The 26698-nt window shown below is 37.5% G+C and overlaps 4 protein-coding genes across 5 annotated transcripts; 1 reads left to right on the top strand and 3 right to left on the bottom strand.

Moving 5' to 3' along the window:
• Positions 1-3547: 3547 nt before the first annotated feature.
• LOC137709525 (polygalacturonase At1g48100) lies at positions 3548-5779 on the bottom strand. The gene is made up of 5 exons (XM_068448611.2): positions 5146-5779; positions 4853-5020; positions 4643-4687; positions 4350-4557; positions 3548-4265 (listed from the first exon to the last, which is right to left on the bottom strand). Exons 1-5 carry the CDS (start codon positions 5539-5541, stop codon positions 3682-3684), a joined length of 1401 nt encoding a protein of 466 aa, XP_068304712.2. The 5' UTR covers positions 5542-5779; the 3' UTR covers positions 3548-3681.
• A 1444-nt stretch (positions 5780-7223) lies between these two features.
• Positions 7224-11395, bottom strand: LOC137749481 (glycogen synthase kinase-3 homolog MsK-3). 2 transcript variants are annotated; one of them, XM_068489577.2, is made up of 13 exons: positions 10846-11395; positions 10228-10419; positions 10028-10120; positions 9859-9918; positions 9471-9743; positions 9154-9228; positions 9013-9069; positions 8780-8920; positions 8645-8695; positions 8451-8546; positions 8286-8369; positions 7780-7882; positions 7224-7671 (listed from the first exon to the last, which is right to left on the bottom strand). In XM_068489577.2, exons 2-13 carry the CDS (start codon positions 10339-10341, stop codon positions 7589-7591), a joined length of 1230 nt encoding a protein of 409 aa, XP_068345678.2. In that variant the 5' UTR covers positions 10342-10419; positions 10846-11395; the 3' UTR covers positions 7224-7588. The 2 variants fall into 2 exon arrangements, with proteins under 2 accessions (XP_068345678.2, XP_068345679.2); XM_068489578.2 differs by having other exon boundaries at positions 10228-10414; positions 10846-11248.
• Positions 11396-14388: 2993 nt separating this feature from the next.
• Positions 14389-17514, top strand: LOC137708332 (putative protein phosphatase 2C 49). Its single transcript, XM_068447390.2, has 4 exons — positions 14389-15141; positions 15792-15989; positions 16081-16316; positions 16605-17514. The coding sequence occupies exons 1-4, from the start codon at positions 14950-14952 to the stop codon at positions 17173-17175; spliced, it is 1197 nt and encodes a 398-aa protein (XP_068303491.2). The 5' UTR covers positions 14389-14949; the 3' UTR covers positions 17176-17514.
• A 449-nt stretch (positions 17515-17963) lies between these two features.
• LOC137708333 (uncharacterized) lies at positions 17964-20988 on the bottom strand. Its single transcript, XM_068447391.2, has 7 exons — positions 20663-20988; positions 20150-20249; positions 19777-19872; positions 19582-19634; positions 18868-18916; positions 18485-18532; positions 17964-18291 (listed from the first exon to the last, which is right to left on the bottom strand). Exons 1-7 carry the CDS (start codon positions 20890-20892, stop codon positions 18199-18201), a joined length of 669 nt encoding a protein of 222 aa, XP_068303492.2. The 5' UTR covers positions 20893-20988; the 3' UTR covers positions 17964-18198.
• Between the last annotated feature and the right edge of the window lie 5710 nt (positions 20989-26698).

Here is a 26698-nt window from a genome sequence, read left to right as displayed (position 1 = left end):
AATTTTTTTAAAATTTTTATTCAATTAATTAATCTCTGCCGTTGGATATAAAAAATTTGAATTCCAACATTCCAGATTGTGCCACGTGTCACAACAGTAACTTTTCTTAATTTTAAAACTATTTTTTCTTTAATTTTTTATTTATAAAGAATATTAATATCCACAGTTGATCTCAGATCGAACGATGGATATGAAATCTGACTTTTTTATTTTTTTTTACCGTTGAGATCGAACGGTCCAAATTAAGTAACCGTTGAGATCTAACGGACCGTGGGAAGCCACGTGGCTTCCCAACGGTAACTGACAAAAGTTTTTTTTTTTTCTTTCTGATTTTGTGTTAGCGACGCGCCCCCACCCGCGAGTGGGGTGCACGCGCCTAACACAAAAAAAATTTAATATTGCCTGACGCCAGGCTTACGTCAGCGCTGACGTCACATGGCCTCAGGCTCTCGGGCTGGCAATCCCCCACGGGCCCGGAGCTCGGGCCTCCACCTTCGGTCGGGCTAGCCCACGCTGGAGCTGATCCACTGGCCCTCGGGCCCTTGTTTTGTCCACTATCCCCCGAGCTAAAAGCCACGCTAGGCTTGCTCTTATGGGTAAACTTTAGGCAGTCTGCCATGCTCATACTCACGCGACTTCAAGCATTTCTACGACAGAGTAAGATTCTCTCCCATTCAAATGTTTTCCTCCTCTTTCATCCTCTCTCATTTTTTTTCTTTGTCTGTCTCTTTCTAGCACAAGCACTATCGTACTCTCACTACTCTGCCATTATTTACCATCCAACTTTCCGAATAATTAATGCATGTTCTATACGTAGAAAAATACTCTAACATTTTGGGAATATCTTGGCAATGCCATGCATACCAAATGCCCTTTCGTCGATCGATCCCTCACATTAAGAAATAAGTAGAGAGCACGGACTAAGATGTTTGAAAACTCTGATACCATGGGTGGAAAATTACAAGGAAATATGATGTTATTCTAAGAAGCATATGAACAATTAGGCTAAGGCGCGATTATTTCGCTTTTTTTAAGGAGATTGAAGCCCACTGGAGTTTGACAAAAGTTCACGAACCGGTCCAATAGTATATCTCTTGACTTGTCTTCTCCACGACACAATAACCCAACTGAATTGTTGAGTGACTCAAACCTATCTGCACAAAAAGGAAGAGTCTAAAGCTCCACGACACGAACACCCTTCTTTGGCCAATAAGTAAAACGGAAAAGATGAAGGAATAAAGAATAATTGTTGTCGAGGAATTACTAGTGGGATAATCAATAAAAGGATGGTGGAGAAAATGCTACTAATTATAGGTTTATTCTCACACTTAGTGAATATGGTAATAAACACAAATTAACAAAACAAAGGTTACAAGAGTTACAAAATATGAATGGCTAAAAGACTTCATCTTAATTTTTCAATAACAACAAATGACAACCATCTTAATTTCCCACTAACAAGAAGTTATGACAATCATCTTAATTTCCCACATACAACAACTAATGACAATTTTAATTAAATTAATATTAAAAATGTAACAACACCATGTTAATTAGATAGTCATTCGACCCGTATTAACCCCAAAAAATGTAAGTTGTATTCGTATTTTAATATGGTTGGATTAGAAACTAATTAAGGTTCTGAGAAGAAAATGTCATGGGCCTGAAAAGAGCTTAATATGTAGAGTATAGAAAAAGGTAGGGTACCTTATAGTTATATGGGAATTTTCCTATATATAAATCCCAGCTTCAGAGTTCTCAGAAACTCTGATTGGTGCTGAGAATTTTGTACAAGACTACGAGTATGCCCCATCACTGAATGTAAACTAATATACAAATAAGATACTAAGAAAGTACAAGATGAATGTTGGGGTCTATTATTTTAACTATGTGGAGAGAGAGAGAGAGAGAGAGAGAGAGAGAGAGAGAGAGAGAGAGAAGAGAGAGAGAGCAAAGGGAAGTTTGGTTGGTGGTCATTGGACATTAGCCCGTGCACCGACCTACACTTAGTCAGAGCACACAAACCCTAATGGATCCTCATATATATATCAACTCAACTCCATAGACACCATTGATTCTTGAAGCATCATACCATATACACACACATATATGATTATATTAGTGTGTGTAGCTACTGCGCGTGCAAGAAAAGAAAGGTAAAGAAGATTGTCTTTTGTCCCCCGCCCCTCCACTTCAACACCCACATCCTTTCTCGGTTTAAAGCTAGTGCTGCTGACTGCAGCTGTGGTCGACAATCCTTGTAACTTCACTCACTCTCACACTAATCTTCTCACTTACACAGTCTTGGACATTATTATGAGAAATGCTAAGAGGACTCTCTCAAATTGAAACTCTTTATAGACTCTTTGTGACCTCACAATTTGACATCAATTTTCGTGTCAATATTATGAATCATTGTGCAAAAAATATGAAGTGATAGACATTCCATGGAAAGTCCCACTTTTAAAGATGTATGAGAAATAAAAAAAGTTATGTGAATATCACACCCCTTTTTCTATTATCTTCCTTTCTTTCTCATCTTGTCACTCCCGGTATCTTATATTTTATGTTTTTTTTTTCAGTTTGAACGCCATTTTTTATATAATAATTGTCTCTATCTAACATACAAAAACAAAATCGGCATGCAGAAAATTGGAATCTTACACTTTTTTTAGGGTTAATCACTTAGAAGCAAAGGGTCTTATAATTCTGTCATCACGTTGCCAAATCCATCATTAATTAATTAATTCTGACTAGTTAGCTATGTCACATAAACTTTACGTCTATAATTTAATAGTACAAAGTTATAGCAACCACGAATTTTAAAAACTTTTAGACTTTTAAATTGTGGGAGTTTGTTGTTGCGGCTGAGAGGGTGAACTAAAGTATTCAAGCTTACTATGCATCAAGAAGTCTCAGAGAGGATTGAGTTTTTTATTAGTACTGGTTTTTTAACACTCCCTAGAGTTAATATGGTTGGCTTTTTCTGGTTTACTGATTTTTTAAGAAGAGAAACCATACTCAATCTAAGGTTAGTATTTTCATTGTAATTTGTGATCCGAAGCAGAATAAACATTTGAAAGAATTATGGGGAATTCCAGAATGGTGGAGTACATATATGTTTTTAAGTTGCAATATTGCAGAACAGTTCTAAACTGGTGGCCGCCCTGTGTCTGCATGGTATGTCTCGAATTATCAATATCATATGCATTTTCACATAATTGTGTTTGTGCACTGAATCAGAGGAAAGAAAATATTTTTGATTGGTCTCGGCATTCTTTAATTTAAACATTTTCTGCCTGCACTTCTACTTCCTTTTTTTGCCTTTTGAATTGAATAAACTAACAAAAAATTAAGGGACAAAAAAAAAAATTTCAAAAGAGATAGGTGCGGAAATCATTTCTCTTGATTTTCCCGGTTTGTATGTTTTCCAACAAATGCTTGCAGGGTGTTAGGTTACCGATGAATTGTAGTGGATTAGCTAGGACTTAATTTCATTATCTTTTTCAATTAGAAGAAAAGAAAATTCATATATAGGACATCAAGATAAGGAAGAAAGAAAAGGAACATACTTCATAATTTTTTTATAGGAGCACATAAAACAACTCCTCTATACTCACATAATGATCCCTCTACTAATTTTGTACAAACGTAGATAAGTTTACAAATCAGACCAGTTAATCAGCAACGCTCAACGTAAGTGTCCAGTAGGGATCGAGGAACACCATCCAACAAGCAAGAGACCGGTGGAATTGTTAGCGTCTGCAGCTCTCCATAAGCATTCCAACAATACGGGTCGGATACCATATCTCCTACAGCAGGAAGAAGCTCAACTTCTGAGAGTGTCAAGTTAGTGCATGGGAGAGCATCACTGCAGGCAAAATGCATTGGTGCACTCCGAACGTCATAAGTCCCCTTTATGTTTGAATAGAGTATGTCCGATACGAACACTGCTGAAGTTTGGTTTGTGCACCCTTTGGTAAGGCAATAGTATTGGTCAATCATAATAGGGTTTCTAACATTATCCATGTGAATATTACTGAATGTTACTGCAGATACCGATCCAGACCCGCCCTGCCATGTCTTGATCCTAACTCCATTATCCGTCCCTTTGATTATCGAGTCCCTAACTGTAATGTTAGAGACGCATGCCCGCGAATTGTGATTTCCGAGACTCCCAATGCTGATTCCATGACCAGGTCCACAAGTGATGTTCCGTATGTCTACATCATAACAGCCTGATCCAATTGATATACAATCATCACCTGCACAACACAAGAGAGGTTTTAATAACAAACAGGTAAAATTGAGGAAAAAAATAGAAGATTTGGAAGTAGTTTAACGCTAACCATTAGAAATGACTGAGTTATAAATTTGGACATCATTTGTGTTCTCTATGTGAATCCCATCTGTATTCGGACTTTTTGCAGGGGCGGATATAGAAATGGATTCTATATGCACATTTTTACAATTATCAAATCTAAAGTGGAATTGGGGGCTATTCTTAATTCTAAGTCCTTGAACTGTCAAGTTTGAGCTCATGAAGAACCTCAGGGCCTGCATTATTCAAATTCATGTCATTCAAGCTCATTACTAAACATATATAGATGATTACGTATAAAAAGCAATGGTTTCAACTTACAATTGGGCTATCACATGGTCCTGGCAATGTGGTTCCATTTATCCCCTGTGCCATTAAATTTTCTTAGGATCAGAAATTGCTTGAATCACAACACCCCCCCCCCCCCCCCCACCCAAAAAACCCACCCCCACCTCCCCACAAAACCACCAATATATATATATATATATATCAGACAGGATTTGAACAATTTAGAAAAGAAAAAAAAAATACCCTATGGGGTTTGCAGGGAAGATTCCACCATTTCTGTCCTCTCCCATCAATTACACCGCCGCCTTGCAGCGACATCTCATTGACTCGGTAAAAGACCAGCCATTGGTGCCTGCTGATGTTCTTTGGCCAGGTCTCTGGTCCATCAGGTGGCACTAGAGTTCCATCAACCTTCTCAGTACCAAATATACACAAAACCAACAAAAAAATATTTAGTACTTCATCAACTAATCGGCCTAAAGTCCTAAAATAAAGTAAAGGTTAATCCAAACAAAGGCCTAGAATTAGTACATGACCTGTAACACCAAGCCCGCAAGGCAGGGACCAGTGAATATTGTAGATTGTATCATGAACGAGAAACCTTGGGGAACAAGGATCCTTGGGGCAGATTCATCACTTTGGCAGGCTGTGTCCCATGCCATCTTAAACGCCGCGGTGTCATCAGTTTGGCCATCTCCTACAGCACCAAATGATCTTACATCGAAAACATCAGAGGAATGGCCCGGATTGGTAGGCGGCTCTTCGGGAGGACTAGCCGGCTCAGGTGCAGAGGAAGGAGGTTGTGAAATGTGGGATTGCTTGTGAGAGTGCTTGTGTTTTGTATGGTTATGCCATCTGGCTTGGGTGGACACTAATAAGAAGCAAAAGAATGAAATGCAGAAAACAAGCAGTGACAACTTGCAATTCTTCATGTTGGGTTGCTCAGTTTAAATTGATTCTATAAAGAACAGAGAAAAGTTCTCCTTTTCACTTGAAATATATGGATGAAATTCAAGAAATTTATGGGTTAATTTGTCACTGTCATGAGATAAATGTGAGAACAAATTGCAACCTATATTTTGGGAAGTAGAAACTAGTGGGACAAGAAGAGAGCAAGTTGCACAAGGTGAGAAGTTGAGCTTATTGGGTTTTACAATTCATGCAGAATATATATATGCAGAAAGGCTGATGAGTCTCTATATATAATAGTTACTAGTGAGTGTTGCTAGGGTTAGTGGAAGGTCAGTCTAACTTTTAGTTCTCTCTCTTCCTCTTGTTTAATTTAGTACTTTAATGGGGCGGGAAAAGGAAGCCGACCAATCCCATTCAGGCATTGGCCTTCTCTTTTTAATTTATTTAACTGTTATTATTTGTTGTTGGTTCTGGAAAAAGGTGGCGAAATAACAAGATTCATTGAAATGGGTGGGAAAATCCATAAGCCCCAGCAAACCCCACCCCCCCCCCCCCACCAAAAAAAAAATGTTCTTCCCATAACTGTCACTTTCTTTGGTCTCAAATGTAGTACAATTCGATCTAACCCTAGTTTCCCTCCAGTTTTTTTAACAAAGTTTTTAGTTTTAAAAGTGAAAATATAAACTAAAACTGAAAGAAAAAAAAAAGATTAATGATTTATATCCCACTATCTCAATGTTAAGGTACTTCCAATTTCATCCCACTTGACATCTTTAGGAGTAAGCATCATGTACGGGTGCCAAACCGCAAACACACACGCATGATGCAGTCCCTTTCGGTTTTCCGAGTGCAATTGGGAATGAGGTCTGACTTCGGCCGAAACGGATTCCAGATCCAGTTTATCTCGCTCTCGAGTTGGGCAGCCCACCATTTACATCTCCAATATTTATATACATATATACGTGAGTGGTATATCTGACCTCGCCGACCACACACTGATGTCACACACTCTCTCTCTCTCTCTCTCTCAGCGCCAGGGATTCTCAGTTGCCTGCTGCTTCTTCAAACTGGTCCAACCCTCCATCTTCCAAATTTCTTCCTGAAATCATGAAATGATTAGGTGGGCTCAACTGCGTATGGCTTATTTTTGAACTCTGTGGGGGCGGTGGATAATACACTACGCTATCCATTTGTGATACTTAAAAATATAGCATTACCTTATGCCTCGTATGAATGTGCAAAGGTTGTAAATGTTGTAATTGGCACTTGTACTTTATCTCAACCATTACAATCAGTAGTAGGATTAGCTTTAGGTTGTGGCATTTCAACTTTCAAGTGGAGTATTTCACCCAAGTGCCCCGCTTATTGGGAGAAAGATGCCTTTGTTGGCCTCTTATGGATTGCCTGCCAATTTTATTAGGGTTAGGAATGTTAACTAACAGGGTTGGTGCACAGAACGTAGGAAATACTTTTAACGATCAACTCATTTTCTGATACAAAACCACTTTGCCAATGTTTTCACTTCAACCCACAAACCGCTTTCCACCGCCATTTTTCAGTAACAAAGATAAAAACAAAGCCTATCGCGACTGATACTCTGTCGACAGACTCGATACCCACCTCATTTCTAACGGCTAAGGCAAAAAGAGCGCTTCACCCCGAGCTGAATGCGATCGCGGTTCGGCCTGTGTGACCTAAAAGATACAAAAACGAGTAACTTAGTACTACCTCTTCACAAACAATATCTAACAGAAACCATTCAGGTGTGAGAAGATCTGGTTACAATCTATAAATAGAAAGAAGAAAATCAAGAGTGTGCAAACCCATTAAGATTTGAGGCGCATAATAAGCAGAATAAACTTCTTAATCTACTTTCCTTTACATACAAGGCTTAATCGGATTAATATAAAGACAAATAAAGGGACCAAAGAAGAAGGGATTAATACAAAAAAAAAAACAAATATTACAGCTTCACTTCGAAGATCGCATATAGATGGGACAGAAGCTACGGTTCTACAGCATCCCACTTTTTTTCTGTGCAGATCAGACATCAACTACAAAGAACGGTCACGACCCAAGGAAGGCGCACTGTTTTCTTGCGTGCTCCGGGATCAGCTTAACAAGCATTTCTGCGGGCACTCCCTTCAGTTCTAATCAAAGTGGATCATTAAAATGAATTACCAGTTAGGATTAGACTGCTCAAAGAATAAAATGAAAGTGATGAAAGTACAGTACAAAAAAGAAACGACGCTTATTACCATGAGCCTTAAAGTTGAACAAAGGGGGAAGGAAGCGTCCATTTGGCAAGCGGGTGTTAGGATCACGCAACTCGTCAAAGAAGGGATGAGCTAAGGCCTCCAACTGCATTGAAAACATAACGCTTTACATTAAAACTTGTGACGGGGTAACAAGAAGCTAAGCTCAAGTAGAAAGATTAAATCGGATGCGGATCACAAAAACTGTACAAGGCATCTGTCATACGTGGGATGCATGATAATTAAGGTCAGACCCCAGCAACACACATCCACAATGGGACAGACGAAAGAAGTATCAAATGGACTCCACATGTGCTTGCACATGCAACAAAAATATCAATGAATATTTCTTAGGATGGGGACAACAAAACCTAAACAGCTTAGCATTCGTACGCCTAAAGTGATCTTTTGTTTTTTGGAATAAACGGAGGCCCCTAGTGATTATAGGATAAATGCAAAGACAACATGAAAGAGGAACACTGATAATGGATCACATAAGAAATACTCACAGCTGTACTTCGAAGGTTTGGAGAGTACTGCAGCAGCCTTGATACGAGATCCACAGCTTCTGGGGGCATGCGCTTGTGAAATATCTGATAATCAATTGTGTATAAAAGGATATTAACATCCAATTTCTTGGACAGGAAATAAACCACAAGTAATATCCCAAGTACCTTGTGCCACGGGTGAGCTTTAATTTGGGGAAACTTAAACTCAGTGTAGTTAGGGTTCATGCATTTTATTTCCTCCCTCGTTGGGGTACCTAAAACCTGCATGAGAATTGAATAAGTTATTAATGAGAACTATTACCATTAACCCAACAGCTTAACCTTTAAAAGAAAAAAAAATAATCGAAGGTCACAATCACCTTGATGATTTGAACAAGCTGGTCTACTCCACTTTCTCCGGGAAACAGGGGCTGCAGAAATAGATATTACTTAATTAGCACATGTATCAAAGCCTAAAGATGAAAGAAATTAACTCACTGAAGAATAATAACTACCTGTCCAAGCAGAAGTTCAGCTAGAACACAGCCAGCAGACCAGATGTCAATGGCTGTTGTGTATTCGGTTGCACCAAATATAAGTTCAGGTGCTCGATAGTACCTAGAACAGATGTAAGATATGTTGGGTTCCCCTTTTACCTGTCAAATGTACAAACAACTCAGTATTGCAAAATCATTAGCCAAAGAAAAAGGGAACGTCTCTAGAGAATGCCAGGATGCAGAAAACAAACCAAAACTTTCGCACTCCCAAAGTCACAGATTTTAAGCTGGTGAGTATGGGGATTGACCTGTTAGAATGGGGATAGACGATCAATTAGCCTATTCACACACAACTAGAACCAAAATACAGAACAGACCAAATTCCAACATACCAACAAATTCTGCGGCTTGATGTCCCTGTGGCACACTCCAATAGTATTATGAATGTAAGCAAGAGCTCTACAAATCTGTAAAAAGATACAAAGAATTAGATGAAAGATCCAATAACTACCGAGTCATATATATTATTCTCAGAAAAATTGTAAAAAATAATTAGAACATCACGCAGAGTTTCCTCAAAACAACGTATGTAGTGTGGTTCAACAAAATGACATGAAAAACACACCTCATCTAAAGGAATCAAAAGCAATGCTCTACAATTCAAATGATATATATGGAAAGGAACAATTTAGTAGGAAAAAAAAAATACCTGGTAAAAGTAAAGTTTAACATAAATATGGGGCATCCTCTGGTTCATCTTACTATAGTGCTTGATCACCCTATGGGCAGTCTCGGGGACATACTCAAGTACGAGGTTAAGGTATAGCTCATCTTTTTCAGTTGTCGAAAAGAAACAATGTCTAAGAGACACAATGTTTGGGTGGTCTAGAAGACGCATGGTTTGCAACTCCCGGTTCTTGTACCTTTTGTCTTGAAGAACCTTTTTAATAGCAACAGTTTCACCAGTTTCTAAGCACTTGGCCTGGATAAATAATAAATCAAAATATCATTCAGCTAGCCGCAAACAGTTTATTAAGAATAAGCACATCAAAAGAAGGAAAAAAAAAAAAAAAAAAAAAAGCAAAACGAAAAATTACCTGGAAAACCAATCCGAAAGATCCATGTCCAACAACGCGCTCAGCCATATAGCTTATTGTCTAAAGTTATTAAAAGCAAAATCATATCACCATCTATTTGAAACGCCTGAAAGTTGAAACTACACAACGCAGCTGCAGGAAAGGAAGAGAAAGCATTTCAAAAGCTCACCTGTTTTGGCTGGCCATTCTTTCCACCAATAGTTGTGACAATAATATGACCCGCCTCCGTTCCATTACCATCAACAACAGTTGCCCCCATTTCCTGTAAATGGAAAACGAAAACATATTACAGATTTCACAACCAAAAGGAGCTTCGCGTAACATAATAAAGCTTGAGTACAAATCATAAGAAGACGTCGCATAGTTTACCTTGTCATCCCTAATTTTCATGTCATTCATCTCATTTGGCAAATTATCGACACTGACTGCATTTCCACCGGGCTCCCTTAGACCGGAAGCAGGAACCACACTTACGGAAGCCATGATCTCAGACGAAAAGAACTGAGAGAATCGCCTTCTGGATTCCCCTTCTCAGCTCAATAAAATAAATCAATAACTTTCCTGCCAAAAATACACCCACGTATCAAGCATTTACCCAAAATGCAGTAAAGTATTACGCGCAACATAGGTAAAAATCTGCGCACATTAGTGCCGTTAATTAAGATAAAAAATAAAAAACCTAAAGCAGTGGTCCTTGTATTAACTACATTCCTTATTTGGTGAATCTATGAACTGTAGTTTCAAGGATATTAGTTAATTAAACAAGAGTCGGAAATCAGAAGCCAAGGAATCCAAACCGAATTCGTTTCCAAACAAATCAACTCTTCAAAAAGTTCATAATTTCACATTTGATTAAGCAATTCAATGAAATCAAATTAGAATCCGTACAAATTCAGCACACAAAAGCAGAAGATCGGAAATTGAAAAAGGAAAAAAAAAAAAAAAAAAAAACTAAAAATCAAAATTGAAAAAAGAAAAGAGATTTACCGATTGGCTGGGAAGTAGGCGGAGGTGAGGGGATCGGCGCGACGGAGACTGAGCCGGCGATTAGATGGCGATGTGAAATTCTGAAACTTTGATGTCAATCAATCACTCAATCTAACTATTGATATAATTGTACACACTGAGAAGGATAATTAAGAAGAAAAAAAAAAAAAAAAGAGATTTTGAGATTTGGAATTGGGAGACTTGAATGAAATGGATTTGATCTGGTTTGGTGGAAGGAAGAGGGGGAGAAGGGGGGGGGGGAGGGGGGAGAGAGGCAGTCAAAGTCAAAGCACAAAGGAAGAGGAGAGCTCAAGCATTTATGTGTTTTTTAAAATTAAATATTAATCAACCAATTAATTATCAGTAATCAACTAATAATCTCTCTCTCTTTGCCTCGTTCTTCGTTCCTCAATCATCTCTTTCATTTCAACTTTCAACCGCCTATCTCCTTTTTTGACCGGTCAAACCCCTCCCGGGGCCCCACCGCCACCTCCCACTTTCAGAATTTTGTCTTTATTCACAATTATATGGCAGTTGGAGACTTGGCTGCTCTCCCCTCCACATGCCTTTCTTTGTCCTTATTCATATTTTTCAACCCCAATTCTTATCCTGGGTTGCCTGGCCCAATAAATTAACTAAGCCCAGTCATATTTGGCCCAAACTTGGCACTTAAGCTAACATATTCAATAAATAAAAAATTCACTCAAAAAGAAAACATATTCAATCAAAATATGACCCAAGTTTTTTAACTACCAAGCATAACACATTTGTTTCACATATTATACATATGAAATTGGCATATGCTCTTTCTTTATAGAATCTGGTTTTCAGTTGTGCTACAATGACTGTTTTTTCGAGTACATATGTACTTATTATACAACATTTTGTCTGAACGATATACTAGAAAGTCCAATTTGATGTCTCCAAAGATGTTTATCTATTGGTTATTCCCTTGTAGTGTTCTATTGTTCATGGACAATGCATATATACTCGTTATGCAACACTCGTCCTAACCAAATAATAGGAAGTCTAATAACGACATTTATCTATTACTTATTCCCTTGTAGTGTTCTATTGTTCATGGACAATGCATATGTACTCATTGTGCAACACTCTGTTTGAACAAAACACTGGAAGTCCAATCTGATGTCTCCAAAGACGTTTATCTATTGGTTATTCCCTTGTAGTGTTCTATTGTTCATGGACAATGCTTGGTTCGGATGGGAATATTTACTTCACTAATGGTTAAATTGGTAGGGTGTGGAAAATGTAAAGTTTGACATGTTTTTCTTTAATTGCAATTTATGTTGAGATAATTAACGGTCAATAGCTCATTTGACAACTATTTCACAATTGTGTTAAGATAATTATTGAAAATACATGGGGAAAAATAAGACTGATTAAAACTAGATGAATGATGGTAGGAGAGACGTAGAAGAATTGTATAAGGAAAGAAACACAAAATGATAACTAAAAATAAAAAAACTATTTTAAGTTATTTTTACTTTTAAAATTTTGTTTTCATTCATTCATCGCTCATTCTTCTTATATAGTTATCTCATATTTTAAGTACAAAATGTAAAAACCGAATCGTAAAAATGAATCGTAAATTGTGTTCGATATCCAGGTGTAGAGAAACTGAAGCTATGAATGTGTTGCTTAATTAATTCTTACATAAATCAATTGATTGTTTTGTGATTGAGGCAACCAACCCTTAAACCATAAAGACTCATATAATGGCAGTGAAACTTTTAGGTTGTTGGTGGTCGACCCACCATTTGCATTCCATGCTTTCCAGCTGCCGGTATGTATCTAGAACCAATAACCCTAAAGAATAAGGACCATACATTTGCCTTTGGGACATCAGTCATTCAATCATCATCCTCCATAGTGTGGCTTGACTAGTTGGATTACCCACCCACTTACACTTCAGCATTTTAGCTAAGATTTAATTAATTTTATAGCATAAGTTAAAATAAACGGAAATTTAACGAAAAGTTCTTAGTATTGTTCACTTTAACGAAAAATTATATTTTTACACTAAAAAGTTAATTTTAGTAGTATTCACTTTACCCTGTATTTTGTCTTTATTGTTAAAACTCAAAGTTTTCAAATCATTTTCATTGGTTTTCTTTAAAATAAATGGTGTGCCAACCACTTCAGGTCACCCAGCAGTTGAAGATGAGGTTTAGGTTCGTATTTCATATGGTACGTTCTAAGTTTAATTTTTAACTCTCGTGAATTACACTATAGTGGCCAGAAAAGACTAAAATGCAGCATTTTCTCTAAAAAAGTGAAGTGCCGTGACAAAGTCACTGATTGATATTTTTTTTATTTGTTTTTAAAAATAAAATAAATAAATGGTGTGTCACCTAGTCACACATATCTAGTACTAATAAAGGAAGGTCTTTGGCGTTTGGTCAGAGACACTTGAAAAACGTCACCTAATATTCTTCGCGACCCTAAATAATTGGACACCTAATAGTAATCTTAATCCCAACCAGGATAAGAAATTAAAGAACAACAAGGTACGTTACCTACAATAATTACAGCCGCTGGTTGCCAGAATCCACAAAGAATCAGAAACAATAATTCTGGTGATTGCTATGCCACCTGGCAATCATGCATGCGAAGGTCTTCCAAGTGTCAGCGTTGAGGAAATGTTAGCAAAAATAAAGACAGGTAATCAATAATATCTCAACACATCAATTTTTTTTACCCAAAAAGTAAGCACGTATGTCATCAAAAGCCAAACTACCAATGCCCTCGTCTCAGGTTTCAGAAACCCAATTAATTTCTAGTTAGGAGGGATGACTTCCAATTTGAGTTGGAGACTTAAAACTCTTAACAAATGTGATCAGTTTTGTAAGCCCGATTATAATGTTACGTTTAATTTAGTGGTATGAACTTTACGTAATATCTAATAATTGGTAAGTTTTATTAAATTTTTATACTCAAGATTTAACTATTAATTTTGAATTACTTAGTAATACATATAAAATAGTACATTCATGAGAAAACAAATTGCATATTGCATGACATTCGCAGCGAAATAAATTCAAATAGCGAATTACTTGATTTGACGAATGGATTTTTTTCTAGGGGGAGGGCAACTCAAGCACAAAATCAATGTTGAATTTACAATCATCGAGGGGGGCAACATCAAGTGAGATCAAGACCAACACCTAAAAGTTGGAGAAAAGCCTTGTATAGGATTCCAAACCTGCGCTTCTTCAAATAGCCCATAAATAACTCCCCAACATCGCCACAAAAAGAAAGAGCATACGGGGCTCCCCCGACTTGGAGGTGGTCCGCTACGTAAAGTGAGGAGTTGAGCTTGAACTGGCAAATTAAAGTCATTTTCGGAATCATACTTTCAACATCTAACACGTATCCATTTCAACAAAAACGTACAACGCAAACAAACGTGAACGGCTATACCAAATTCCCTGCTTACTGCCTTTAGTTTAGCATTCACTTTGGTGCTCTAATGGCTTAGTTATCGAAACACTATATAACAAAACATCCGTGAATCGAAACACCATATAAACGAAAACCTATTTTATATAAATTGCTCAGATATAAAGAAAATAGAAAAGTCAACTCGGCAAGCGACAACTCATTCGTGCTGGAGTCTAGCGAGGGAATGAAGAGCATTAGTAATATCCACGAAACATCCTCTTAAGGTCACGCGTCGACCTAAAAATGGTCACGTGTCCGTCAAGCGATAAATGCCCAATCCATCTTCTCATTTGGCGTGTGCTCAACAGTGAACTGTAAACGCTCCTGTGAACACACACGTGACACGTGTCGATGACCGAACAACTTTTACCGTAGCCACCGGTAACCGGTCTCGCCCGTCACCCCGTCCCTTTATATACCGGTTCAAACCCAACTAACTCAATTTTTGCTGATCCAGCGAAACAGAAAAAAACCGAACTACAAGAAAATTTTCCAGAAACCGCGAGAAAATAACAAAAAATTTATCCGATTCTCCTCGTCGTCGTTGTCGTTGGTTGTCGAAGTTTTGTTCGAGTTTTGACAACGTTGTGGATCGTAATATTGTCTGGGGGTGTTTGTTTGCGTGGCATGATTTGATAGAAAATGGTGGCAGAAGCTAAGGTTGTGTGCCAGCAGAGCGTGCCGGTGCTGGATGTTGAGTACTTTGCCAAAAATGTTCACGAGGTTGAAGATGTAGTTGCAGTTACCCCATCGATTTCGTCGCCCAAAAGTTTTGACCTGAATCGTGCTTCGGAAGCCGTCTCCGCCGCCGCCGCCCTCTTGAGCTCCCAAGCCGTGAGTTTTCCGATCCTCAAGTTCCCTGCTTTTGGATTATTTAATCTTGTAGTTGTTAAATTCCATGTGGGTTTTTTGTTTTTAGGTGATCATGCATCTGGCTTTTGAGATTTGATGATTTGGGTATTGTGTTTATTTGGGTTTCTGACTTTTTGAAATTGGGGTTTTTAGCTTACTGAGCAGCTGAATTTTGTTGGGAATTCTGTTACCAGATATACCTTTTTGGTAAAATTAGAATAGCTAATGTTAAATTTTTGTTCTTGTTAGATAACTAATCTAATTAAATTTTTATTGATGTGAATTATCTTGTTAAATCTATTAAAAATGAATTTAGCTTCAGCATTCAATCTTTCGGCTATAAATAAAACATTTGGATTGGCATTAGTTGGGTTTTGATGCAGATGAAATTGCAGTCAATTTCGAGTCTAATAAGGCGGGATTTTTGGTAGCATTTATGTGATGATATTATCAATGCTTAATTATAATTATGACTTATGAGCTATAACTATGATATCATCAATGCTTAATTATAATTGTGAGCATTTATGTCGTATGCCTTGAACTATGCTTGAGGGCATAATCATAGTAGTTTTTGTGTTGCAGTGGAAAATCTTGGCATTTAATTTCTCTTTCCTTACTCCCTTTTTCAGGATGTTAAACCTGTGGATAAAATTCCAGATTTGGTTCCTGCCTCGGCCGACCAGCAATTCTTCCCCAGGCTGCGTTCTGGTAGTTTTGCTGACATTGGACCCCGTAGATACATGGAAGATGAACATCTTCTAATAGATGATCTATCTTCACACTTGGGATCGCTCTCTAATTTTCCCAAGCCAAATGCATTTTATGGGGTAATTTATTGCTTTGGACTTGTAACTGCGATGACCTTGAATTTGGTTGATTCTTTGCTTGGAGCTTACTGTGGTTGAAAATTTCATATAGGTATTTGATGGACATGGAGGACCCGAAGCAGCAGCTTACGTCCGGCAAAATGTGCTCAGACTCTTTTTTGAAGGTGCCAATTTTCCCCGAATTTCTGACGGTGATGAAATTTTCTCAGAGGAGCTTGAGAACTCCCTCCGCAAGGCATTTCATCTGGTTGACCTTGCTTTGGCTGACGACTGCAGTGTAAGCAGTTCTTCGGGGACAACAGCATTAACTGCTATGATATTTGGAAGGTATATTTCTGCCTTAAAATCATTTTCCACTCTTTCCGTTGTGTCAAAAGAAACTGTTTCCTTGTCCTAAGTGGACTTTATTTCCAGTATTTACTATTGAAACTAGTATTTACTATTGAAACTAGTATTTTCTTCTATCCACAAAATCATGTGGCGATGTTTTACCCTTTTGAAACCAGTAGTTCTTGCATGATTTGTCAATCTGTTATATAGATTTAAGATACCAAGTGAGAGATTTATCTTTTATTCTTTCTTCATTGTAATTGACGTTGTCATCTTCTTCTCCAGGCTTTTAATGGTGGCCAATGCTGGGGATTGCCGAGCAGTACTCTGTCGAAAAGGAGAAGCAATCGATATGTCTCAAGACCACAGGCCAATATATCCCTCAGAAAGGAGGCGGGTTGAAGAATTAGGTGGATATGTTGATGATGTGTATCTGAATGGTGTCTTATCTGTTACCCGAGCATTAGGCGACTGGGACATGAAGTTTCCTCGTGGATCTTCATCACCCCTTATTGCCGAGCCAGAGTTTCGGCAGGTGGTTTTAACAGAGGATGATGAGTTTCTAATTATAGGGTGTGACGGGATTTGGGATGTGATGTCTAGTCAGCATGCTGTTAGCCTTGTTCGCCGTGGGCTGAGGCGGCATGATGACCCTGACCAGTGTGCCAGGGACCTTGTCATGGAGGCTGTTCGCCTCAACACGTTTGATAACCTCACTGTTATCGTTGTATGCTTCTCCCCCCTTGATCACCGGGATCCATCACCACAGCGAGAACGGAGATTAAGGGGCTGCAGCCTCTCTGCTGAGGCCCTTTGTAGTTTGAGGGCCTTGCTGGACAGCAGTGCCAGTGGCTGATTGTACGTGCAATTTTTCAATAAAGGTCTTCCCCATAAGCGACCATACATTCTTTCGGCTGCTACAGTCGCGAGATAAAAGCGCAGCTAGCAGTTTTGTAGGTGTTTGGGTTCTCGTGTATACGTCTGTGAGCTCAGGATTGATGTACATACATAAGAAAGGGCATGTGGTTCGGAATCGGATGGCGTAGTGTTGTACAATGATGTATGTCGATACATTCATTCTTTTAGTTAGTCCAGATTGATTGTATTGTCCATCCGATGAAGTCCATTTCTAATCCGGTCATGTGTATTTATGTATACTATCGGGATCATTTTCTATGAACTCTTTCTTTTCTTACATATGCTTTTCCCTTTTGGCACTTGGCAATCGACAAACACTAATCCGGACTACTGTTGTATGGGCAGTGGACGGTCAAGATTGATATGTGGAAATGCAAATTTTTATTTTTTTTTCACCTGTCAATGTAATTGATAAAATGTCGGACATCTAGTAGTCTCCAGTAGTCTGAAGACAAACTCATTAAGCAATTACGTTTCCGTTATGTTGAAATGGGACAAGTATATTATGGAGAGTAGCCTTACTTATAAGTTTATGCAAATTCCTTTCTCTCAGCAATGCGAACGTTCATTCTCAACATGAACCCTGACGCGCTTGGGCGCTTGGTAATTTGATTGAGATGACAAAATATTTTCAATATTAGGATTGGCGCAATGACAGTGTGTGTGTGTGTGTGTGTGTGTGAGAGAGAGAGAGAGAGAGAGAGAGAGAGAGAGAGAGAGAGAGAGTCGTGGGAGCACAGTAGTATTTGATTGATTAACAATTCAAGCAAAAAGTTGGTGTAATATGGATAATTTCTTCATTCTTTTTCTCTGGGAAGTAATTTACAAACAGGGAAAAGCCAGCCTCACAGAAGCTGATCATTGGACCCAAATGGTATACCAAACAATCTCTGTTGTGCTTACTTTCTTGCTTCAGTGGCAAAATCACTCGGTAAGTTTAAGTGGTTACCCATTTCAAATATCAAACTGGTGAGTCTGCTTTGTAGGTTCTTGCAAACATTGCAAACCTTTCCAACCCACGTCCAAGTAAATTTTCGAGAAACGGTTGAAGCGCCTGCAGGATTCACGTCAGAATCAAAATACTGATGGATTATTTCATCCCCACCGTAAAGTAAACAACATTCGTTATGTTTCTTTAAGTAATGCAATCGAAAAACATCTGTTCGTATTTTAACTGATTTGGATCTGTACAGGGTGTCCAGACCGGAGAATGTATAATATCTAAACCACACAGTTAGAATACTTACTGATGCTACTGGCGACAGAATCGGCGGAACTTCATATGACACCGTTAGCTGGGATTGAAAATTGATAAGAGCAATATGAGCAACACTGAAAAATGAGAAGCAAAAATGGCCCTTTCCCTGGATATGAGAAGCTTAGAACGGGAAACCCCGTCAATGGGAATTATTTTACATTTTACCAATCTAATTACTGTGCGCTTAGGCCGTTCAATTGATGGCCAAGGAATGATCAAAGGTTGTAAAATAATTAAATTGACAACGAATGATCACCCCTCACGCGAGGCATCAATTGAATGGCTTGATCAGACCAAGTGCGTAAAGATGTATAACACTACAAAATAAGAATTGCAAACATCCATATTCAATATATAACAGAAGAGCCTCACTTCTACTAAGCATGATGAAGGACCTTTTGGATAGAACCGAACAGCACCTCTGCGGATACAATAAGTAACACAGTTTATCAAGATTTCTATATCAACATAAAACAAAGGAAATTGTGTCTACTTCATTTTCACACAGCATATTACTGTAATATTAAAATTCACCTGTTCAACGTTATATCTTCCTATTTTGTAACCTCAATAACATTACCATCGTTTTGTTTGTGATACACTAAACAGTGACTTCAAGAAAATTCAAAGCAAGATAAATCAAACATTTTACACTCTTGTCAAGTACTCATCTCCATCCTATGAAATCCACAATATAGATCTCAAAATTTAAACTTATTCAAAGGTAACAAGTAGAATAGTGAGCATCACCATCACTTGAGGGTTGTAAGCAAAAATATTCCCTTCAACTTCCACTTAAGGTGACGAATGGTGAACCTAAGATCCCGTCCTTAAGTTTGTGCTAGGGAATGAACCACTAATCTTCTAGTTTACTATGTACCCACAGATAAACCAGATACATGACTAAAATTTTCTGTGCCTTAGTTTTTACTTGTCAAGTTAACATACTTTCCTCGATATATCTTAATCAAATGACTAAAGGAAATTATGGGTATTTTGTAATATAAGCTCTAAGAACACATTCATAATTTGAGCAAAAGCGTTACTAAGGTATACAGTTTCTGCTAAAATTTCTTGCTTTCTGACCTGTTAGGAAGACCTTCCAAAGATCTCCAGTGGATTTTCTGATTTGGTGTAGGCTGCATGAAGTTTTGCACAACAGTGAGAAAGGGTTCATTGTAAGGACACGTCATCGAACTCAGCTCTTACAGTATATGGAGGAATTATGGAAGGCAAAATAAATTTTAAGTAAACGTGATTCTTATGGTCTTACGGCCTTACCTGCATATTCCGAGCAAGCCATGATAGTTCAATATCACGACCAAAAGCTTTATACTTCAGTGACCATCGCGATAAGTCAGGTTTGTCTTCCAATATCTGTTTTTAAAGCATGTCAAATATCAATCTTTCAAAATGTGATAAAAAAAAAATCAAGCATCAATCTTCGAAAAACGAAAAAACTGAATCTATAATCAGCCAAGTTGAAATCATATCAGCCACAACATTTAAAATCTAGGCTGCAAAACACAGTATTCAGTTGCTACAAGTATTAATACAAGCGATTATGTCTCCGGTATCAATGGAAAGAAACATCAAATTTGCTTCAAATATAATCAGAGATCATCCAAAGTGCATCAGGAAAGTTGTTTAGCACCTTCACGGTTGAAATAAATGGCATCCAACGGGGAATCGCCTCACGGTCAGAGTAACAATCATAGGCAACTGAAATAGGCACATCAATTTCCATCTTTACTCTGCAATCGATCACATTGCCTAGTAATTAGTGGTAGTAAGCGTTCGGATTAACAGCCCAAATTTAGATCACAAACCGCTAGAGCTCACTCCAAGAATTCATTCACATTCTTCATGGTTTTACATTGTACCATGTAACTATTCCGAGAAAAGAAACAGTTTCAGTACCTACCGAATCAGCAACTATTTGCTTATGCAGCACCCTAGCACGGGCTTATAACTCAGTTGGTTAAAAGCATTTATCCCGAGATCCACGATGCTAGGTTCGATTTCCCCTCCCCACTATCGCTTGTATAAGACAAACAAATAACTAGTTGCTAATGTGTATTCTTAAGTACCAAATCAAGTACTTACTGGTGGGCAAGAAAAACAGAGGAATGAAAATAAATAAATAACTGAAAATCTAGGAACGTACGTGCAGTCCTGCCATTGCATAACGACGGGGGACGTACTTCTGAATCCGGTGAGGACGGAGCTCCGCCTGAAAGACCCACATGGGATCTTGAAGGAGAAGTCACAGAGAGAAGATGGCGGCGGCGGTCTGAGAGAAGGGCTTCTCCAGATGGGTATGCCGGTGAGACTGCCGGGCCAGTTGGGCCTGGAAATGTAGGCTGATGCTACAGCAGTTGCAGAAGTACAAGACATGGTCAAACAAACTCAATAGTTAACGTGTTTTTGGTCGGAAAAAAATAATAAAAACGAGATTTATAAAAGCAGAAACAGCAGCAAAACCGAAGAGCAACTAACGAGTTACGCGAGTCAACTCAGAAGACTGAAGACCACAAAATCACGATGACGGAGCCACCTCACCTGTCCGAGCTGCCCACCTCTCTTCTTTGGGTTTGTTGTTGCCACGGGATTCCAATTAGATATGGGCCTGTTTCATTCCAGAAAAAAGGCTTGGGTCGAAAAACCTTACTATGACCCGACAACATATAAATCCCCTTGGCCAATGAGACTGTGAGAGTAGTCAATGATAGTGTGTTGGAAGTGCTTTTAAAATGATTAAAAATATTTTTGATGAAAGTGCTTTTGGAGCCAGTTTTTAGTAAAAATACAAGTGAATCTTAAAAAATCACTTGAAATGTTTCCTGCAAGAAGCACATAAATGTTTCTTCCAAAATGCACTGCTTTAACAAAAAAAATTTAAATCATTTTAAATGCACTTCTATACTAGTCCGACGTTGACTTGAAAGTAAAAATGTAGCGTAATGTAGTTGAATTATCTATCCTACTAAAGTAATGTCCTTAATTACAAGGCTACAAATGTATGTTCAAGTTAGTCAAATAATATATTTCAAATTTCCTAAGAAGTGAATGTTTTCTTCTTCTATAATTAACCGTTGGGCTTATTTGTGTTTAATGAATTTACGACTAGCAATGTCAAGCAAATACTTTGGTTTTTCAACTTTTAATTAAGTTCTCTTTGATCTCTTCTATAACAATTTTTTTGACTAAATACTTTGGTTTTTCAACTTTTAATTAAGGTGTTTTGACTTGGCGCCACATCGTGTAATTCAATTCGAGTTACATATTGATTTTCATATTTGCCTTTTCATTTCGCAGAGCTTTTTTCTAGGCATTGAGGAATTGTGGCTTTTTTTATACATAAAGTTTTATCCCATTTTTCAAGTTTTGGAAGGTTGGCTCATCATTTCCAATAGGCAAATAAAAATAAATAAATAAAAGAAAATCATTCTTTCTAAAAATTATAAAATATACGAGTAGAGAGAACAAGATAGAAATTGGGAGAAAATCAACGTAGGATTGCACGTAAGCTCCTACATTTCCAAATTTGATCGTGCGTATTACTATTAGATGTGTTTAAACCCGAATAATTATTTAATATCATCGCATCTTATGTAACGTTTCGGTTTGATTATAAATAGGCCGAAGACTCTACCTACTGATAAACTCTCTTGCAGGAATAATGCCCCTGAGAAAAGTAAACCAATAGATTCAATTGTTGTCATCATTGAGTTTGAAGTGGTCAGACATCCATCTTCAAAGAATTGAAATTTAGAAGTTGTACGAAAGGTTATAAGTAGTGAATGACAATTGTGTTTTGTATTCTTGTAAACCTTGTTTTGAATTTTTTGGTTTAAGATGAGTATAAAAAAATTTGAACGTTACGCTTACGATATTTGAGCTGAAACTTTATGATATATGAATAATGTTTGTATCATATATGATTGACCTTAAAATCACCGAGTATCAATCACTTGTAATTAAGGCACCATAAATTTATTGTAGCATCTTCATTGAGGCACTCTTGCTGAAGCACACGAACTAACTTCAAACAAGCAGCAACCACTTATTGGCTATCATTTAACCGGTGAGAGATTCCCTCTGACTTAGAGACCAATCACGACAAGACAAGTGGCAACGCCATAATAAGCGTAATCAATCCCACATTGACCAACTCGACAAAGTTCCTTCTATTTCACCTCTATAAAGGGGTAACTTTTTGTCCCCTTTAAAAGTAATCGTTAATTACTAATCACCACTAAACATGCCCATGTGACACCCTAAACATACTTTGCTAAGTAATGAAGGTTTTTCGGCTGGTACTACAACGGAGCCCTTCAATGCTATCTTTTCCTTGCAAATCACCTAGTCATTCTACCCTTGAATGAAGTTCCCCTGCGAAGGTCAACTTCACTACACCGTATGATGATCTGATTTTCGTGCACATCAACAAATAATAACTTCATGCAACCTAAATATGAATCTTGCCATTTAATATTATATTCTAGTAATATTCTTTTTCATTTATAAGTAATAATTTTTAAATTCGAATCTCGTGGATGACGGGTTTAATTCTTTTACTCCATTCCTCTAGAAGAATAACATGTTGCTCTGGTTATATGGTTTACTACGATAATGCTTCAAGTGATTTGAAGCATCTAATCCCTTTAAGAGAATTAACTGAATTAACTGAGATGACTTTTTTTTTTTTTTGCTGCGCTAAGATGGAGATCACCTTGTATGTCATGGATGGCGTTGCGTTGTAGCTTTTTCTTTTAAATATTATTTTTGGGTAATGTATCAAACAAAGGAGGGGTGTAGCATCGTAGGAGGGAACCTTGGACTCATTTATGCGTGCAAATCATTTTTCATGGAAATGCCATGACCCTCCGAGATAGAGACACCGCTTTTAGTTTTGACCAAAAGTTCCAACAAAGTAATGTAGCTTTTACACGTACTCTTGATTCTTAGTTATATACTTGCATGCTTTTCTTTGGTTAAATTCCACTTCATCCATTACAAAGTATTTTTCTAATCAAACTTTTGACTGCGTTTTTTCTTTCTGTTTTTAATTTTATGTGGAATAATTCCATTATCTTTGTGTTTATCTCAGGTAGTGCTTTGAAAGGTAAATAAGAATCCGTGCTGGTCCTTGTTGGCCTTTCTTCCTTCCTTCTAGTCTGCATTGAGGGATCTGTAGGCAACAAAGAATAATTTTAGTAGCTCTCTTGTCATGTCCAGTGTAAGGAATAATAATCCTAGGTGGTACGTGCTCTCTTCTCATAAGAAGAAATATAGGAATGCTCTCTATTAAAGTGCCCTGACTGGTTAATCAATTAATTAGAAATCAAGAACGTATGCCGAGGCTTATGTAGTTGATCGGTATAATTAACTGTTGGATAAAACTAATCAGGCTATTTCACTTGTAACATATAGAAATATACATATGAATTAGGGCCAAAATGTAAGCCGAATCCATACAATTGCACATGTGGAGTAATTTATGTAAATATTTTTTCACTTGTTTTTTAACCCTCGATTCTCCTTTTATATTTCAATTAAATAGGTAGAAAAAATAGGGATCATATGCATGAGAAGAAAAAGCGTGTGTAGAAATTTTTTTTCTGTACACACATACTTAAATATATAATTTTTTTTTATTTTTATGCATAGATACTTAAAAAGCCATATGTCAATCACAAACCCCACACACACGCGCTCGCGCGCACGCGCACACACACATATATATATATATTATATAGACACACTATATACGTGAAAGTAGTTGTTTTTGGCACTTTAAAAATGTTATCATGTGCTTGCACTATTATTTATACAAGTACTCTATTTTTTTTATAAAGTTGAAGTGCATGATGATTTTTTTGGTGTGTTGTTAACAATTCTCTAAGTGAAAGGGTAATGCTATGGAGATTAAATTTGTAGACTAAATTTGCAAACTAAATGATGTGTTATTGATAAAAAAAAATAAACATGTTAATCAATAGTTAAGTTGTCACGCCCCGGACCCGGAGTTAGTGGGACCCCATGCCCGGTGAGTGAGTAAAAGTAAAAGTAAAAACGTAAAACGTAAAACAAAGGTTCTCTTATACAAGTAATTATTACAGAATCCTTACAGAGAGTACAAAAATAAGAAAACTCTTAAATCCCTTCTCTAACACAATCTTAGCTCGTCTAGCACCTGTCTTGTCAAATAACTCATCTGTAAAATAAAAGGGTGAGGGATGAGCAACAACCATCGTCGCTCAATGAGTATAATATGTAATATGTCAGTCAAGCGATGCCATTTCAGTTACTATGGAAAATACAGTAATATTATCAAATCAATATGCACGTAATGCCATATCACATCATCTCTTTACATGTTCATTATATCCTTCATAATAGTAACTCACCACATGACTCCTATTGGCCATTATGCCCTAATGTCCCCGTGTGCAGTGCACATTTATACCTCGAATTAATGCAACACTAAAGTTCTCATGCTCCATGAACAATTATAAATATCCACATATCACTATATTAATAATTCCGAAAACCTTTCCACATATCCAACATGCTTCACTTGAAATAGAGATATTTGAAAATAAGTATAATTTGCAACACATTACATAAACCACTCACTTTGATATTCTGAGCTTTGACAAGATAACCCTACTAAAAATCTTGACACACCAAACCCCTAATTTTAACGGATATCCCTGGATGAACCCTAACTAAATGGAGTAGCAGCTCCTTCTAAGTTTTGGACCACTTCTTTGTTGACACCTTACTTCCACTCACAACTTTTATTATATTTTTACTCTCTTTTCCACTCTTCCATGTCTCCCACCTTCTCAGCCTCTCTCTCTCTCTCTCTCTCTCTCTCTCTCTTTCTTTTTTTCTCTCTCTATCTCTCTCTCTCTCTCTCTCTCTCTATTTTATATCTCTCTTTCCCTCAAAACTCTTTCATTTCATCTACACGCATAGAGAGCAACAATACCATTTTGTCATGCCCCGGCCCTCGAGTCGGTGGGACCCCACGACCGGTGCGTGAGTAAAAGTAAAAGTAAAAACTAAATATGTAAAACAAAGGTTCTCTTACACAAGTAATTATTACAGAATCTTTACAAAGAGTACAAAAATAAGAAAAACTCTTAAATCCCTTGTCTTACACAATCTCACCTCGTCAAGCACAAAAAATGTGTTAGCTTTTTCTAAATCGTAAGTGACCTCGTCGACTTATCGACCTTTTAGATGAACGTTTTGGTGACCACCTCTAAATTTTAAACGAAAAATCTCCTTGCCAAGGAAAAATAACGATTTGAGTCGAGTTGATGGCCCTGAAGCAGGGCTAATGTATCGATAATTGTGTGCCACAAAAGTTTTACCAATCAATCCCACTACCATTTAGTCATTTCTACCAACCATTCCAAGTTAGGTGCTAGCCTGTCGTACAGGTCGCATTAGGCGACTCCGACTCGTAGGTGACCCGCGCATAGTGCTAGCCTTCATGTGATCATAGCACTAGAGCATATATTATTACACCTAGCCTGTCATACAGGTCACATTAGGTGACTTCAACTCGTATGTTAGCATAGATTGATGAGCAATATATGCAGTCGTACATGTCACATTATATGACTTCGACTTGCATGCTAGTATATATTGTTGAGCTTATGATTATATTCATATTGCCGTTGAGATATTCTGTTGTGGCATATTTCTAGATTTATTGTTGGCATGCATTTGATTTCATAGTTATACGTAGTATGATTTTCGGAAAACTATACTTGTTTTACGCAAGGGGTTACAATGTTTTTAGAAAGGTTTTTTTTTATAAAACTTTATTTTCAGGCCCACTCACTCTTGTTGTTTGCCCTTCCAGGTTCCAGTAGCAGAGTTTTCATACCGACGAGGATTATTGGCAAATCTTGGTGTAGACGATTACCATCGATGATATAATTCTCACCCTATTTTACTGTATTGTACTTATGCTCTGTCATCACGTGTGAAATGGGTTCATTTCCACTCACCACGCACTCTTGCATTTAGTCACTTTAGGTTTATATTTATTCAATTTTTCCATATCACTACATTTTATGGCTTCGTCACCTTCTAGGTGTTGGCCAACACAGCTCGATTCAGAGTCTTAGTAGACATTCCAGGTCGGGGTGTGTCATAAGCAATAATCCAATCGTTAACT

This window comes from Pyrus communis, chromosome 17, assembly GCF_041283825.1.
Source record: "Pyrus communis isolate YQ-2024b chromosome 17, ASM4128382v1, whole genome shotgun sequence".
Classification (NCBI taxonomy): Eukaryota; Viridiplantae; Streptophyta; class Magnoliopsida; order Rosales; family Rosaceae; genus Pyrus; species Pyrus communis.
This window is presented reverse-complemented; position numbering and strand designations above follow the sequence as displayed.

Coding starts and splice junctions, on each gene's coding strand:
- LOC137709525 (XM_068448611.2), bottom strand. CDS start 5,541: ATGAAGAATTGCAAGTTGTCACTGCTTGTTTTCTGCATTTCATTCTTT. Junction 5,021..5,145: donor TTGCGGGCTTGGTGTTACAG/GTCATGTACTAA, acceptor GGTACTGAGAAG/GTTGATGGAACTCTAGTGCC. Junction 4,266..4,349: donor TAACTCAGTCATTTCTAATG/GTTAGCGTTAAA, acceptor TGTGTTGTGCAG/GTGATGATTGTATATCAATT.
- LOC137749481 (XM_068489577.2), bottom strand. CDS start 10,341: ATGGCTTCCGTAAGTGTGGTTCCTGCTTCCGGTCTAAGGGAGCCCGGT. Junction 10,121..10,227: donor TGAAAATTAGGGATGACAAG/GTAAACTATGCG, acceptor TTCCATTTACAG/GAAATGGGGGCAACTGTTGT. Junction 8,370..8,450: donor AAGCTCACCCGTGGCACAAG/GTACTTGGGATA, acceptor ATTGATTATCAG/ATATTTCACAAGCGCATGCC.
- LOC137708332 (XM_068447390.2), top strand. CDS start 14,950: ATGGTGGCAGAAGCTAAGGTTGTGTGCCAGCAGAGCGTGCCGGTGCTG. Junction 15,990..16,080: donor AGCCAAATGCATTTTATGGG/GTAATTTATTGC, acceptor AATTTCATATAG/GTATTTGATGGACATGGAGG. Junction 16,317..16,604: donor ACTGCTATGATATTTGGAAG/GTATATTTCTGC, acceptor CTTCTTCTCCAG/GCTTTTAATGGTGGCCAATG.
- LOC137708333 (XM_068447391.2), bottom strand. CDS start 20,892: ATGTCTTGTACTTCTGCAACTGCTGTAGCATCAGCCTACATTTCCAGG. Junction 19,873..20,149: donor CATTTATTTCAACCGTGAAG/GTGCTAAACAAC, acceptor CTTTAAAAACAG/ATATTGGAAGACAAACCTGA. Junction 18,917..19,581: donor TTGGAAGGTCTTCCTAACAG/GTCAGAAAGCAA, acceptor TTGTATCCGCAG/AGGTGCTGTTCGGTTCTATC.